Source organism: Electrophorus electricus, chromosome 1, assembly GCF_041902795.1.
Source record: "Electrophorus electricus isolate QZ-2024a chromosome 1, ASM4190279v1, whole genome shotgun sequence".
NCBI lineage: Eukaryota > Metazoa > Chordata > Actinopteri > Gymnotiformes > Gymnotidae > Electrophorus > Electrophorus electricus.
This window is the reverse complement of record NC_137497.1, coordinates 41,155,135-41,169,665: the sequence shown is the minus strand read 5'-3', so window position 1 is coordinate 41,169,665 and position 14,531 is coordinate 41,155,135. Positions and strand designations below refer to the sequence as shown.

The 14,531-nt window shown below is 38.9% G+C and overlaps 1 protein-coding gene and 1 long non-coding RNA gene across 3 annotated transcripts; both read left to right on the top strand.

The window, feature by feature from the left end:
* Positions 1 to 1,668: 1,668 nt before the first annotated feature.
* Positions 1,669 to 5,340, top strand: LOC145659088 (uncharacterized). The gene is made up of 5 exons (XM_081720047.1): positions 1,669 to 1,958; positions 2,046 to 2,136; positions 2,372 to 2,428; positions 3,192 to 3,336; positions 3,712 to 5,340. The coding sequence occupies exons 1-5, from the start codon at positions 1,742 to 1,744 to the stop codon at positions 3,742 to 3,744; spliced, it is 543 nt and encodes a 180-aa protein (XP_081576173.1). The 5' UTR covers positions 1,669 to 1,741; the 3' UTR covers positions 3,745 to 5,340.
* Positions 5,341 to 10,601: 5,261 nt separating this feature from the next.
* LOC145647368 (uncharacterized) lies at positions 10,602 to 13,895 on the top strand. Of its 2 annotated transcripts, XR_014116338.1 has the most exons (4): positions 10,602 to 10,877; positions 11,917 to 11,976; positions 12,862 to 13,003; positions 13,506 to 13,895. It is a non-coding gene; the product is annotated as an uncharacterized LOC145647368 (long non-coding RNA). The 2 variants fall into 2 exon arrangements; XR_014116329.1 differs by having other exon boundaries at positions 10,602 to 11,976.
* The last annotated feature ends 636 nt before the right edge of the window (positions 13,896 to 14,531 follow it).

Sequence of the window (14,531 nt, the reverse complement as noted above, 5' to 3'; positions counted from 1 at the left end):
TAAGTTAAGTACCTTAACCACTGGCTGTATGCACTCAATGCATGTCTATTATCTAAACGTTTTGAAAAATGTAAATTAAATATCAGTTTTGGGTGGTAGGGGGATTGATGAGAATAAATTTAATTCATCGTTAAAAATAAAACCACCTTAAAAATGCAACAAAGAATGCCAGAGCATTTCAAACCATCAAATGAACTGCTAAACTCCAATTGAGATAAACTCTGCATTGTATCCTTGCATAATCTAGTTTGTGGACTATATGAAATAAGGCTTTATGAATATATATAGTTTATATTAAATTCATTTCTGCAGATGCCCCAACAAATGTGAACATACATACCAGTGGAAGAACGCCTGTGGTTGAGGGTAGTAACATCTCATTAACATGTAGTAGTGACAGCAACCCTCCAGTGGCCAGCTATGAGTGGCGCATCATCCAAATGAATAGCACCATTAAGCACAAGACAAGAAGTTTGTTGCTTCAAGATGTCAGACGAGATATGAAAATCTCCTGCATTGCCCATAACTCCATCGGACTGGGTGAATCAGACCAACTGTCTCTGAATGTCCATTGTGAGTAGCTGGTGCATTTACTTTTTCAACATGCTTTGCTGCTATCACAGTTGACACCTGTTGAGCAAAGGCTGTCAAACAACAGTTCTTACAGGCCACATTATTACACTGATATATTCTTTAGATTATTTAACACAATAGATTCAATAAAATCTCAATATCAATTCCTTTATTTTGTACATCAGGTATGTTATGGGGAAGAAATCCCTAAATTGATGTGTGTCTGTTCTGAATTGTAGTCTGACACCTCAACCTCAGGGAATTATTACTCTATTTTACGTACTTTGGAATGACTCATGGTAAGAGATGATTGGATACATGGACCTGCTCAATCTACTCTCATATACTGAGTTAGAATTACTGCACATGTTTTAATCATGGGAGGGTTGATTTATATCTTCGAGAGATAAGATGTGCATGTCCATAATCCATCAAGCATTCATACAAGAGTCACTCTTGGTCAAGTGAACTGTTTGTTGACCGTGGTCTTTGTTAACATCTCTCCAGAGACTCTCTGTGACTGCACTGTCACTATTGTGTCATACCAGAAGCTTCAGTACTTCCTGCCCCTTTAACTCTTTGTTAGTGTACTGGGTGTTACAATATATTCATACATTCTTATAGTAACAGAGTTTGTTACTTAATCGTGCTGCTAAAGACATTTACATTTATGCCATTTAGCTGACTGAGTACAACCTGAGCAACTGAGGGTTAAGGGTTTTGCTCAGGGACCCAACAGTGGCAACTTGGCAGTCATGGGGCTTGAACCAGCAACCTTCCAATTATAAGTCAAGTACCTTAACCACTGGCTGTATGCACTCAATGCACATCTAAACAGATCTGAAAATGAATGCCCCAGAAACACAATTTATATGTGAGGGACATTTCGCTTTGAGATTATAAGGGAGTCATGAACGTCTCTCGCAAGTGATTTTTTGTGGCACCATAATTCTTTGTCCTTCTAGAGTTAGACTGTGGCTGTAATAACACCACTGTGTCATGCAAACCTTCACTGCCTCTTGCCCCTTTAAACGTGGGATATTGGGTTGGGTGCCACAGCAGTAAGATTTTGTGATTGTGTTGCTGATGACTTCGTCTCCGTGTCTCAGTCCCTCCCACCATCCTGCCAGACTCAGCCTGCTGCGAGAGGGAAGGATCTCTGCACTGCATGTGCTGGGTGGAGGCGGAGCCAAATGCCAGCATCTCCTGGACTGTTGATGGAAGAAGTGCTCTCCTTCCTCACTTCAACATGACAAATAACTATACGGGAAGGACCACAGTGTCAGTGATGACAGGGCCACCGGGCCACTTTGTAACTTGTGAGGCAGCAAACTACTTGGGCAATGACACTTACCAGATGTCTGGCTTTCTACAGCTGGCACAAGGTACTGGATACTTCTCACTTGTGTGTAGGGGAAACCGCAGAAGGACATTACTGCTTGTTCTTAAGTCATTTCCTCCATTCTTTCCAGGCACTGTTGGATTTTACTATTTCATTCTGGTGGCCATAGTTTTCATCTTCCTTGGAATTGTTATTGTTGTCCACAGAAGACTGAAAAAGAGGTAGTTTTGTATGATTAATTTACACAGTCACAATTGCATTCATCTGGTGTCTTAGTACTGGGCTAAAGTTAAAACCAGCAGCATCCCTTAATGGAACAGTAGATATAAGGAGAAAGGAACAATAAACCTTTTAAGGTCTATTGTTACCTTTTTTCTTTTTTAATAGACCAGATTTCTGTCTCACATATTTATAGTCTGTTTGCTCTTCAATCTGTACATACTGATTTAATTTCAGACATGAAAACTCAGGAGGAGCTAAAAATACAAGTTCAGAGAACCCAACCCAGTGTATGTAAGTCCAAAAGCTCCTCTGCAGTCATGTTTGTAATCATTTTAATATGGAAATGACTCATTCTGGGTTGAACTGTAGCAAAGGAAAATATGCACTTCAGTCACACAAAAGTCTTATTACCTAGAAATAGTGTGGACACAATGTTTATGGCCATATCTTTTTCCTTGAATAATCTGAATATTTGTTGAATTCAGAAACAATTTGTATATTTGAATACAAAAACACCCAGAAGAATCTGCCCCTTCAAGGAAAACCTTTCTGAATGTTCATAGTTTTCTGTCATTTTGATCATTAAAAAATCTACAAATATGAACTTAGACACTCTAAATAATGTGAAAAACAACTGAATTCATCAGATTATAAACAAATCTTATTTAAACAGTTAAATTAATTGTCTCTTGATTAACCTACTGAATGTATTCAGATGCTTCACTACTGCTCCATCGTCTACTACTAGGCCTCAGTCCTCCACTGACCTGCCCACTTTAGACCTTAATTCCAGTTAGACTGTACACAAAAAATAAATGAATCTATTTACTTTTCAAATGAATTTAACTAGAGAATATTAACATTTTCATTTAACCTCGATTTGATTTGCAAATGAATAATGTAAGAAGTGATTGCTTCATGCAAATGTATTGTTCTAACATTTTTCAACTGTGTATATGTACAATAACAGTACATATATTTTAAGTTATTACAATACTTAATTTTAATATGTTGTAGATGTTTTTTTCTAAGGAACACTGTTTTGTTTATTTAGGCAGAACATAGAGACAAGTGGAATCCAGACCAACACCCAACAGATGATGATCAATCATTTGTACAACTTTGATATTATCTATGCAAATACTGCATGTGGTGGCAATATTTACAATAACTCCATGGTGACTTCACAGGCTCCTGAGGTAGCAACAGCACACTGCCCAATAAAGACAATGCAATGTTAGTACAGTTAGTAATGTAGTGGTTTCTCAGTTCCAGTGCTGGGCCATCTGCCATGTTCTCTCTGCTCCAACTGATTTCTAAACTCATCATCTAATTATTAGGCCTTTCATAGTCTGAATCAGGTGGGCTGGGGCAGAGAAAATACAAACATTCAGAGCAGGGTGCCCCCCATATATGGAACTGATGAACTCTAGTAATGAAGGAGTTAGTGTTCCTCACATTCAACCCTGGAGAGTAAAAGCACTGTGTAGTTTACAGTTGACCCTGCTCAGACGCATCTATTAATTTTAAGTTTACTATTAAGTTTATCTTATCTTTGATTGTTTGTTTCTTAGGATGACATGTCCAATATCTACCTGAACGAATGATACTCTGCAAATATCTTGATGGCCTCAGCTGTCCATTTCTTCAGTGCTCTTCAACCCAAAATGTTCAGAAATAGAATTGAGGTTTTTTGACTCTGGCAATTTTGAGCTCTAACTCTGCCTGATCTTACATCAATTTCTGTTGAACTTTACTGTTGCAAGGTTAGGATAGATGGCAAACTTCTGGTCTTTTTTCTCTTTCTGTATCTCCCTTGGAGAAGGTTGTTGGAAAGATGAGGGCAACACAGAGGGATGTTAGCCAGCTATCAGAACTGCAGAAAGGTGTAAGATACTTGAAGCTACCTGAGAGGTATAACAAGCTGTCCATAAATAAGGCCTTGGAGACTGCCAAGCAAATATTACCAGCTCTGGCTGCCCACCTGAAGAGGTAGAGAAAAGTAAAAGCCAGGAGAATAAACAGCTTCTCCCACAAGCCAAGTGTACTCTCTGTGGCAGGCTAAGAGCTTAAGAACAGACCCACCAAAGCTGGAAATTGAACAATATTGGAAAAGCATGTGTGTGTATGTATGTGTATATATATATATAAAAATTTCCCAATACACCCCTGTTTTCTTTTTCCTCAGTTTGGACAGAGCACTCTCAAACCATTTCACTGCGAGTTATACTGTGAATGACTATGTATGTGACAAATAAACTTGAAACTTGAAAACTTGAAACTATGTATGTCGCACCTGACATGGACTTGGGCAGTAGACCCGGGGGTGAGTGGAGATGTGCACAGCATGGACTGCCATGTTTCTCTCTTCAGTCCTTATTTAGTTAAAAATTTAATTGTGGTAAATATTTGAAAATGGTGAATTTGTATATGGTATGTTTGATTTCAGCAGTTTGTCTTTTTTCTTAGTTTGCTTAGATGTGTTGCCTTCGTCGTGTGTCATTTTGGTCTCCCCCACCATTTTCTATTTGTTCTTAAAATGAGCAGTTCAGTTTCATTTCTGCTTTTTTTTTTTATCGTGTTCACATCAGACATTTGCTGTTTTGAGCAGAAATGGCATTCTGTGGCCCTTCTTCTGTACCAATGACACAATGTTGACTGGACTGTTGAATTATTTCTTGCTAGTTTGAAACTGATGCTGTTCAGAGTACCTTGTCTGAAATGTCTGCTTGGTACTAGTGTTTCTCTTAAATTCTGGTGCCAAATATGTTTCTGTTTTCCTGGTTACACTACCCAATACCATCAAATCTAAACCACAGCTCCATATCCTGGCAAGAATACAACTTAACTAAATTTCATCTTGGATAATCTTTTAAATTTTATATGGGGCTATACAACTCACTGGCTGTGCTGTGATGTAATCCTTTCTGACTGAGTTCTTCCTGAATGACAGGAAACTCCTTTCCAAAAAGGCAGAGTTACTGTAAGGCAGAGCTTCTCTTTCCTGAGTTCATATTTGTAGACTTTTTCCACTGCTTTAAGACTTCCAATACTTACTGGCTCATCTTTTCTGTCCTTTTATCACATGGCTTCAGTGTTCTATTGTTTTCTGCTATGGACAGCTGGACACTGGTGTCTCAAAACAGAATTTCTGTGAATATTTTTTGATGTAAGACATTTTTACATTAAAAAAATGAACTACTTGCTTTATGCCAAATGCTTATAATTGCAACATGACAGAAACTGGCACTAATATGGTCATGCAGAGATTAAATGTCAAAGATAAAATGAAGTCTCCTGAGGTGATAATGTTTAATTGAAGGAAAGAGGAAGTCAGAAATATGAGAGTGTGTTCAAATCAGGAAGTCAGAAACGGCTTTCGTTAGTGTTTTCTATAAAGAACATGACCAAAGGACTGGTATTTATTTATTTGCCAGCGCGTGTGGTGTCTACAGGAAGGAAGGTAAGAAACATCAACACAACAACAACCACTACAATAATAATAATAATAATAATAATAATAATAATAATAATAATATAAAAATACTAATAAGAAGAATGATATTTCATACATACAAATGCAGAAGTAGTGCATTTGTGCAAATATATATATCTATATATAAACCAGACATAAACTGGTTTCACCATTTAGAGCTACAAAAAGCAATTTCCCTGCATATGTGATAAAGGATCTGATAAGATTTTTCTTTGGACACTATAGCAGGGGGATTCTGCTTATTAACAGAAAAACATTCTAAGAAAAACAACAAAAACAGAAGCCCACATGGCTCAGCTAACATAACTAAAAGGTAACTAAAAACCAACAGTAATGAGGAATTCCTAAAACCTAGTCTAAGATAATGCTGTTGACTGATGCTAATCCCCCAAAACAGGAACATGAAAACCACACTAGGCAAATAAGAAAATCAAGGCAAGATGCACTCAGACTTTATACAAGTGCGCTTTTACATCTGTTTTGCACTGGTCAACGGAACACGCCATAGGTGCCAATATTGTTATGTTTCACACTCGTCTTAAATTAATTCAACACAATTTTTTGGTTCCATAGTATTTGTTTAAGCACCTTTTGCAGCAGTGATTGCCTTAACGCTTGCAAGCTTGATGCACCTTTCTGTTGGAAGTTTCTCCAATTAATTAAAAAATAGAACATTTAATTAAACAATAAGGAATAATAAAAGCAGATAAACACACCGAATTGATATACAAATAACTTTTTTAGATTGAGAAAAAATTATTTTTGATCTGTTTTTTTGATCCAGCATTATACTGTATATGTGTTGGAAAACTGATCTAGGCTGAGGGTCTGAAATTCTAATGAAAAATGTGTAGACCTTGTTGTACTGAAACCTGTTTGCAAAGCATGGTGGCAGCTCAGTGGTTAAGCTGTTTGTTTTTGGTCTTGTAATTAAAAGGTCACACCCCACCACCAAGCTGCAACTGTTCGGCCACTGAGCAAAGTTATATTCGGTCTTAAATGTAAAGGAGTCCAAAAGAAGACTGTGAGAAAATAAACAGGAATATTTGGTTAATTTCATAAATATTTATATATCGGAAGTTCTGAAAATGTGGATGAAAGTTTACATAATTAGCTAAAGACATCATTCTAACAAACCATTTCTGTAGAATATGTAAAGAGATTTTATTACTTTTGAAAGTACTGACCTGGATAATATTACAGTAAGATAAGTACTAACATAGTTTCTCATGAATGAGTATACCAAGAAATTTAGTACAGTGGACCTGTGTTCATATTGAATTAGAAATATAAACTGGGGGGAGTGTATCAATAGATACAGATTATACAACTAAGATTGCTTAGTAGTGTTTTAGTGATTGTTTCTGTATCAACTGGGAAGAAGTTTGGTTTTCACCTGCATTACAGTGTCTTATAGAATATAGTTACAGAATGAAAGCAAGCACTCCGTCACTGAGATGCAAACTGAATTGGGTTGGGAATGGCTTAGAAAAAGAATCACCACCTGCCAGTACAAGCAGTATGTACAACTTCCACCATGTTTTTCCATCTCTTATCTAGGTTACAGTGTGCAGTAATGGACAGAGTGATTAAACTCTTTCTAACAGGTAAAGATCAACAGACCATGCTTTTACCTGTCTGTGAATGTAATGATGAATGTCCCATGTTATGCCCCACAGAGTAGAAAACTTACTCAGAATGTTCACTGTAGGTTATTGATATATTCATCAGTAGTCAGTAAAAGAGGACAGTGCGCAGTGAAACTCACATACTGCATATCCCCTCATATCCGCAAGACTTTCTGTAAAAGCAGCAATGACCAACAGAGACAGAGTAAGCGTCCAGCAGGGTGGAGATAAGATGCAACTCAAGGATGGTAACAAGTTCAACATCAAAACGTACAACAGACTGTACTTCTTGAACATTGTACAATGTATTATAGAAAGTGCAAGGACGAGCTGAAGTTACAGGCCTACAGCAATGCTGACTAGGCAGCAGACAGGCGAGATAGTGTTTCAGTCTAAGTAAAACAGATGGTTTGATTTCATGGAAAACTAAGAAACAACCCACAGTTGCACAAATGTTAAGCGGAGTATATGGCCATTACTGCTACTGCACAGATGGGTATATACCTCATTCAGTTACTTGCTGGAATTGATAGTGAAACTTGCCATATGACAATGAAAATCTACAAGGTTAATCAAGGTGCAATTGCATTAACACAAGAGCTTGTAAGCAGACAGAGGTGCAAGCACATTGAAAAGTATAACTTTCTCAGAGCTACGTTGAGTAATGAGAAAATTTCTTTGACATTTTATTTAACAGAAGAAATGGTCACTAAAAGGGTATGTTTCCCAGTTCAGAAGCTGAGACCCCACCTTTCAATTTGAGTCAAGTTGTTAAGGAGAATGTTGCCATCGTCACAATCCCTTGCGAGTGATTTATTTCTTGTCACCAATCTACTATCCAAAGTGCACGTCAACAAGCTGAATAAACTCTACACTCTGTCCTGTCTCCCAGCTTCACTCCTGAGCTGCTCATGTCGATGCTCGAAGGTGCGGGTGCCAAAATCCGTTACAGCCATCAAAGGAACCTGTGTGGTGGTGCCGTGCAGTACCACATCTCACACATATGCGACTTGGTACAAGTATCAGCGCTCTGGATACCCTCCAGTGTATTCTAAAGACACCAAAGATATAATAAATCAGTTTAGAGGAAGGACATCACTCCTGGGAAATGCTATGCAGGGAAACTGTAGCCTAAAGATTGACAATGTTCGCCAAGAGGATGGAGGAATAAGTGTGTATGTATGGATCAATCCTCACAGCATATATGGAGATTACACAGAGATAAAAGTCTGTGAGTACACAAGGAGAAACAATGTTCAAAACCTGCACGCAGACAAGTTTATTAAGTAAATTGAATAAATAATTATGAAAATAATTATGACTTTGGCCCAGGTAATCATATTGACCACTGATTTTAACATTTGTATTTTTCATACAGCGGCACCTTCAGAGACTCGCATTTCTGTAGAAAGCACACAAGTGGAAGGAACGCTTTTCTCAGCCAAATGCACAGTCCGGCACTCCTGTCCAGTGTCTCCACCTCTGCTGGAATGGCTGGGCCTGTCTTCTGTTTCTAATGAGGTGACCACTACACAGGACTCGGGTGGCTTGTGGGTTTCTGTGGCACACGCTCAGTTCAATGCCAGCCGTCGAGACCATGGTAAAAGGCTCACATGCAGGAGAATGTCAGATGGAAACACTGCGACTGGTGATGCACTTAACATCTTATGTGAGTAAAGACTACGCTAATGTTTTCCTCATTTTATATTATCTAAACATTTTGAAAAATGTAAATTAAAAATCAGGTTGGGTGGTAGGGGGATAGATGAGATTAAATTGAATTCATCCTTAAAAATAAAACCACATTAAAAATGCAACAAAGAATGTCAGAGCATTTCAAACCATCAAATGAACTGCTAAACTCTAATTGAGATAAACTCTGTATTGTATCCTTGCATAATCTAGTTTGTGGACTATATGAAATAAGGCTTTATGAATATATATAGTTTATATTAAATTCATTTCTGCAGATGCCCCAACAAATGTGAACATAAATACCAGTGGAACAACGCCTGTGGTTGAGGGTGGTAACATCTCATTAACATGTAGTAGTGACAGCAACCCTCCAGTGGCTAGCTATGAGTGGCGCATCATCCAAATGAATAGCACCATTAAGCACAAGACAAGAAGTTTATTGCTTCAAGAGGTCAGACGAGATATGAAAATCTCCTGCATTGCCCATAACTCCATCGGACTGAGTGAATCAGACCAACTGTCTCTGAATGTCCATTGTGAGTAGCTGGTGCATTTACTTTTTCAACGTGCTTTGCTGCTATCACAGTTGACACCTGTTGAGCAAAGGCTGTCAAACAACAGTTCTTACAGGCCACATTATTACACTGATATATTCTTTAGATTATTTAACACAATAGATTCAATAAAATCTCAATATCAATTCCTTTATTTTGTACATCAGGTATGTTATGGGGAAGAAATCCCTAAATTGATGTGCGTCTGTTCTGAATTGTAGTCTGACACCTCAGGCTCAGGGAATTATTAGTCTATTTTACGTACTTTGGAATGACTCATGGTAAGAGATGATTGGACACATGGACCTGCTCAATCTACTCTCATATACTGTGTTAGAATTACTGCACATGTTTTAATCATGGGAGGGTTGATTTATATCTTCGAGAGATAAGATGTGTATGTCCATAATCCATCAAGCATTCATACAAGAGTCACTCTTGGTCAAGTGAACTGTTTGTTGACCATGGTCTTTGTTAACCTCTCTCCAGAGACTCTCTGTGACTGTACTGTCACTATTGTGTCATACCAGAAGCTTCAGTACTTCCTGCCCCTTTAACTCTTTGTTAGTGGACTGGGTGTTACAATATATTCATACAGTCTTATAGTAACAGAGTTTGTTACTTAATTGTGCTGCTATAGACATTTACATTTATAGCATTTAGCTGACTGAGTACAACCTAAGCAATTGAGGGTTAAGGGTTTTGCTCAGGGACCCAACAGTGGCAACTTGGCAGTCATGGGGCTTGAAACAGCAACCTTCCAATTATAAGTCAAGTACCTTAATCACTGGCTGTATGCACTCAATGCACATCTAAACAGATCTGAAAATTAATGCCCCAGAAACAGAATCTATATGTGAGGGACATTTCGCTTTGAGATGACAAGGGAAACATGAAAGTCTCTTGCAAGTATTTTGCTGTGGCCCCATGATTCTTTGTCCTTCTAGAGCCAGACTGTGGCTGTAATAACACCAGTGTGTCATGCAAACCTTCACTGCCTCTTGCCCCTTTAAACGTGGGATATTGGGTTAGGTGCCACAGCAGTAAGATTTTGTGATTGTGTTGCTGATGACTTTGTCTCTGTGTCTCAGTCCCTCCCACCATCCTGCCAGACTCAGCCTGCTGGGAGAGGGAAGGATCTCTGCACTGCATGTGCTGGGTGGAGGCGGAGCCAAACGCCAGCATCTCCTGGACTGTTGATGGAAGAAGTGCTCTCCTTCCTCACTTCAACATGACAAATAACTATACGGGAAGGACCACAGTGTCAGTGATGACAGGGCCACCGGGCCACTTTGTAACTTGTGAGGCAGCAAACTACTTTGGCAATGACACTTACCAGATGTCTGGCTTTCCACAGCTGGCACAAGGTACTGGATACTTCTCACTTGTGTGTAGGGGAAACCGCAGAAGGACATTGCTGCTTGTTCTTAAGTCATTTCCTCCATTCTTTCCAGCCACTGTTGGATTGACCTATTTCATTCTGGTGGCCATAGTTTTAATTGTCCTTGGAATTGTTGTGCTAGGTGTCCACAGAAGAATGAAAAAGAGGTAGTTTTGCATGATTTGTTTATTCAGTCACAATGTAAGGGGCGGTGCCATGCTGAGGCCCCCTCTGGCCACGAGTCAGGTACACCACTAATCAGGCTTAATGCCCAACAGCTGGGCTAGGCCTATATAAGCCCAGTGACTCAGTCACCAAAGTTCTGAGCAAAGTGCCTAGCTGGTAACTTTGGGTATTGAGGTCTGTGAGCCCTTGTGCTATACCCCACTTCTGTGCTGTGAGGGTGTACCTGCTTTTACATGTTCCCTCCCCTCTCCAGTTTTCCCCCTCAAATCTGTCTCTCTCCTAAGGCTCCCCTTAGCCATTACCGTTCCTCCCTGTTTTCTGGTATCGAGGCTGCCCTCTTTCCCGTGGCATCCTTGGTTCTCCCTTTTCCCACGCTCGGCATGGTGTTTAGTTTTTCTTTCCTTCTAGATTTGTCATGTTCCATTCCTTTGAAGAGCGATTATACGTGCAGGTGGTTTTTTGGCCACCGCAGTCTAGCAGGTGCGTGTTCACCTCGCAACACAACGGCTGGGGTTGGACTCCCCCCTTTGGTTGTTTACTTTACTTTTCTTCTTTACCTGTTCTAACTGTTCTGCACACGGGCCCACCATTAGAGCATGATTGCTCTCCCAGTAGGCTGTCGATGTCATCACCTTGCTGGGTTCAAACCGCCTTACATACAATTACGTTTATCTGGTATCTTAGTACTGAGCTAAACTTAAAACCCAGCAGCACCTTCAATAGAGTAGTAGATTTAAAAAGGGAGGAACAGACCTTTTTCATTAAGCTTAAAAGTTCTCTTATGCATTACAGTTTTCTCTCACATATTTACAGGACTCTTCAATCTGCTTTCATTTCAGACATGAACACTCGAGAGGAGCTAAAAATACAAGAAGTTCCGAGAACACAAGCCAGTGTAGGTGAGTCCAAAAGTTCCTCACCAATCATTTTAATGATTGTAGAATGAAAATTAAACATTCTGATGCACATGCGTTTGAACAATGGGGAAGGAAAAAACATGCACTTCAGCCAGGCAAAAGATGTTTTATTATCATGAAATAAACAAAGCGTGAACACAGACTTTATGGCTATATTTTATTCCTTGAATAATTTGGATATCTGTTGAGTTCAGAAACACACTGCTTATTTGAATGCAAATGTCCAGAGGTTTAGGGTCATGTGTATGGGTGGTCTGGGATGGGTGTTGTCCACCTAGGGGAATCACCCCATACAAGGAAAACTAAGCTTTTTTTTTTTAGTGTTCATAGTTTTCTGTAATTTTGACATCAATTATCATCAATGGTCATCGATGGTCATCAAATGCTCTGCTTTCCTATTAGCCATTTTGAAGGTGTGAGTGTGCTACGTCAGTGTTTCCCCTTTACAATATTGCCAAATCATGACATTTCTTCACACATGGAGTACAGACAGTTGAAGGGGGGCCCTTTACAATAAGGAAAACAGTTCCCTGGGGTCTTAGTGAAATGTCTGATATTTTTTGGACCAAATACTACCAGGATCATCCAGCACAACATGCTTCTCTGTCTGTCCAAACAACCCTGTTCATAACTATTTGTTTGAGTGCCTGTTCCTTTAAATGATAATGAGCCACCACTCAACTACAGAATGATTAACATTTTCATTTAATCTAGGATTGTTTTTCAAATTAAAAATACAAGTAAGTGCTTCATCCAGATGCATTATGTTTTAACATGTTTCATCTGTGTATATTTAAATGAGCTTTATGTGTTCTGTCATGGATTTGTTTTTAAAGACACTTCTAAGGAACTGCTTTGTTTGTTTAGACAGAACATAGAGTCAAATGGAACCCAGACCAAGGTCCGGAAGAAGACCTATGAATGACACAAGGATGACAACGTCTATGCAAATGATGTATCGGGTGGGCATATTTGGAGTACCGCCATGGTGACTTCATAGGCTCCCGAGGTAGCAACAGCACACTGCCCCCTAAAGACCATGTAATGCCTCTACAGTTAGTAATGTAGTTGTTTCTCAGTCCCAGTGCTGGACCATGGGCCATGCTCTCTTCGCTCCAACTGATTTCTAAACTCTTCTTCTAATTATTAGGCCTTTCATAGTCTGATTCTTCATAAAGTCTATCTAGTGTGTATTAAGAACAGACCTATTTTGCATATTAGTACTGGTAGGATGCCAGTCCAAAATGGAGGAGTGAGATTAGAACCTAGAAATAATAGTCTACAGTGATCACCAATAGTCTTGTGAATCACCTAAAGAGTCTTGTGAATATTTCATAACAGCTGTTCAGTTTATTTATTAATGTGGGCTATTTCTGGGCACCTTAGAGCAAAAAAACCCCAAAACAACAACAAATGCGGGGAAAATGTATTCGTAATGATGCAGGTTTTGTGTTGATATACTGATGGTGTAAGTCATGGTGGTTTTTTTTGTTTTTTGTTTTTTTTGGTAGGATGAGATGGCAAGTATCTACCTGAATGAACGATACTCTTGATGGCCTCGCAAGTCCATTGCTAAGCTTCAGTATGCTTCACACCAAAATATTCTGCATTCACTGATGTCCGGGATTTTAATATTCCATGTCAGAGCTGAGTATTTGCACATTCTGCAATCTGCAAACATAAAGTTAACATTCTCTCAAATAAAAAAAAAATTCTTGATTTTGTGCATATTTATATTTCTACATAAATCAACATCTAAAATAAATAAAATATATTTTCAGCGCAGTGCAAAAAGAAGAAAAAAACAACTGAAGTTGTGCATCTGTGTCTTTCTGTGATCCACCTTGCAATCTGTCACAAGGTCTGTCAAAATAAGATGTAGGAATAAATGCCTTAGCATTGTAACAATAAGCCTCTTGGTACCGTCATTCCTTTAAATGAAGGGAAGTCACCTTAAACTTGTCAACAATCCAATCTGCAAATTCTGCTTGTCCTAAATAAGTCACAATGAGGCCCATTTTTATACAGTGTGAGCCCTAATAATCCCCTCTTGTGCCAGTCACTGTTCATACTTATACTCTACTAGGTTAGGTCTGAGATGCTCTGTTCTTCCACACTGTCATGATCAGTGATCATGATTTATTGCACCTTCTAGGCCTAGTGACTAGGCGATCCTACTGCATATCACCTCTTCAGTATACTGAGTTCCATCTGACTGGTGCCATAGTAGAGCAGTGCTTTCTTAAAGCGTCTGCTGAAATGCCTTCGGCCACCAGAGGGCCATACAGCGTCCTACTGCTACAGTGCAATAGGTGGCAGGAAAACTGACAATTCCCATTCCACAACAGTATAATATCTTAACTCTGATCCATCTTTGTGCATTTGGATTTCTATCTATGGAACCTGTATTTCCTATTAACTTCAGAAATGATTCTTTTTTTATTTTGGAGTCTGAGTTTTGAGCTCTAACTCTGGCTGATCTCATATACATTTCAGTTTACCTTTACTGTAGCAAAGTAGGGACTGATGCCAAATGT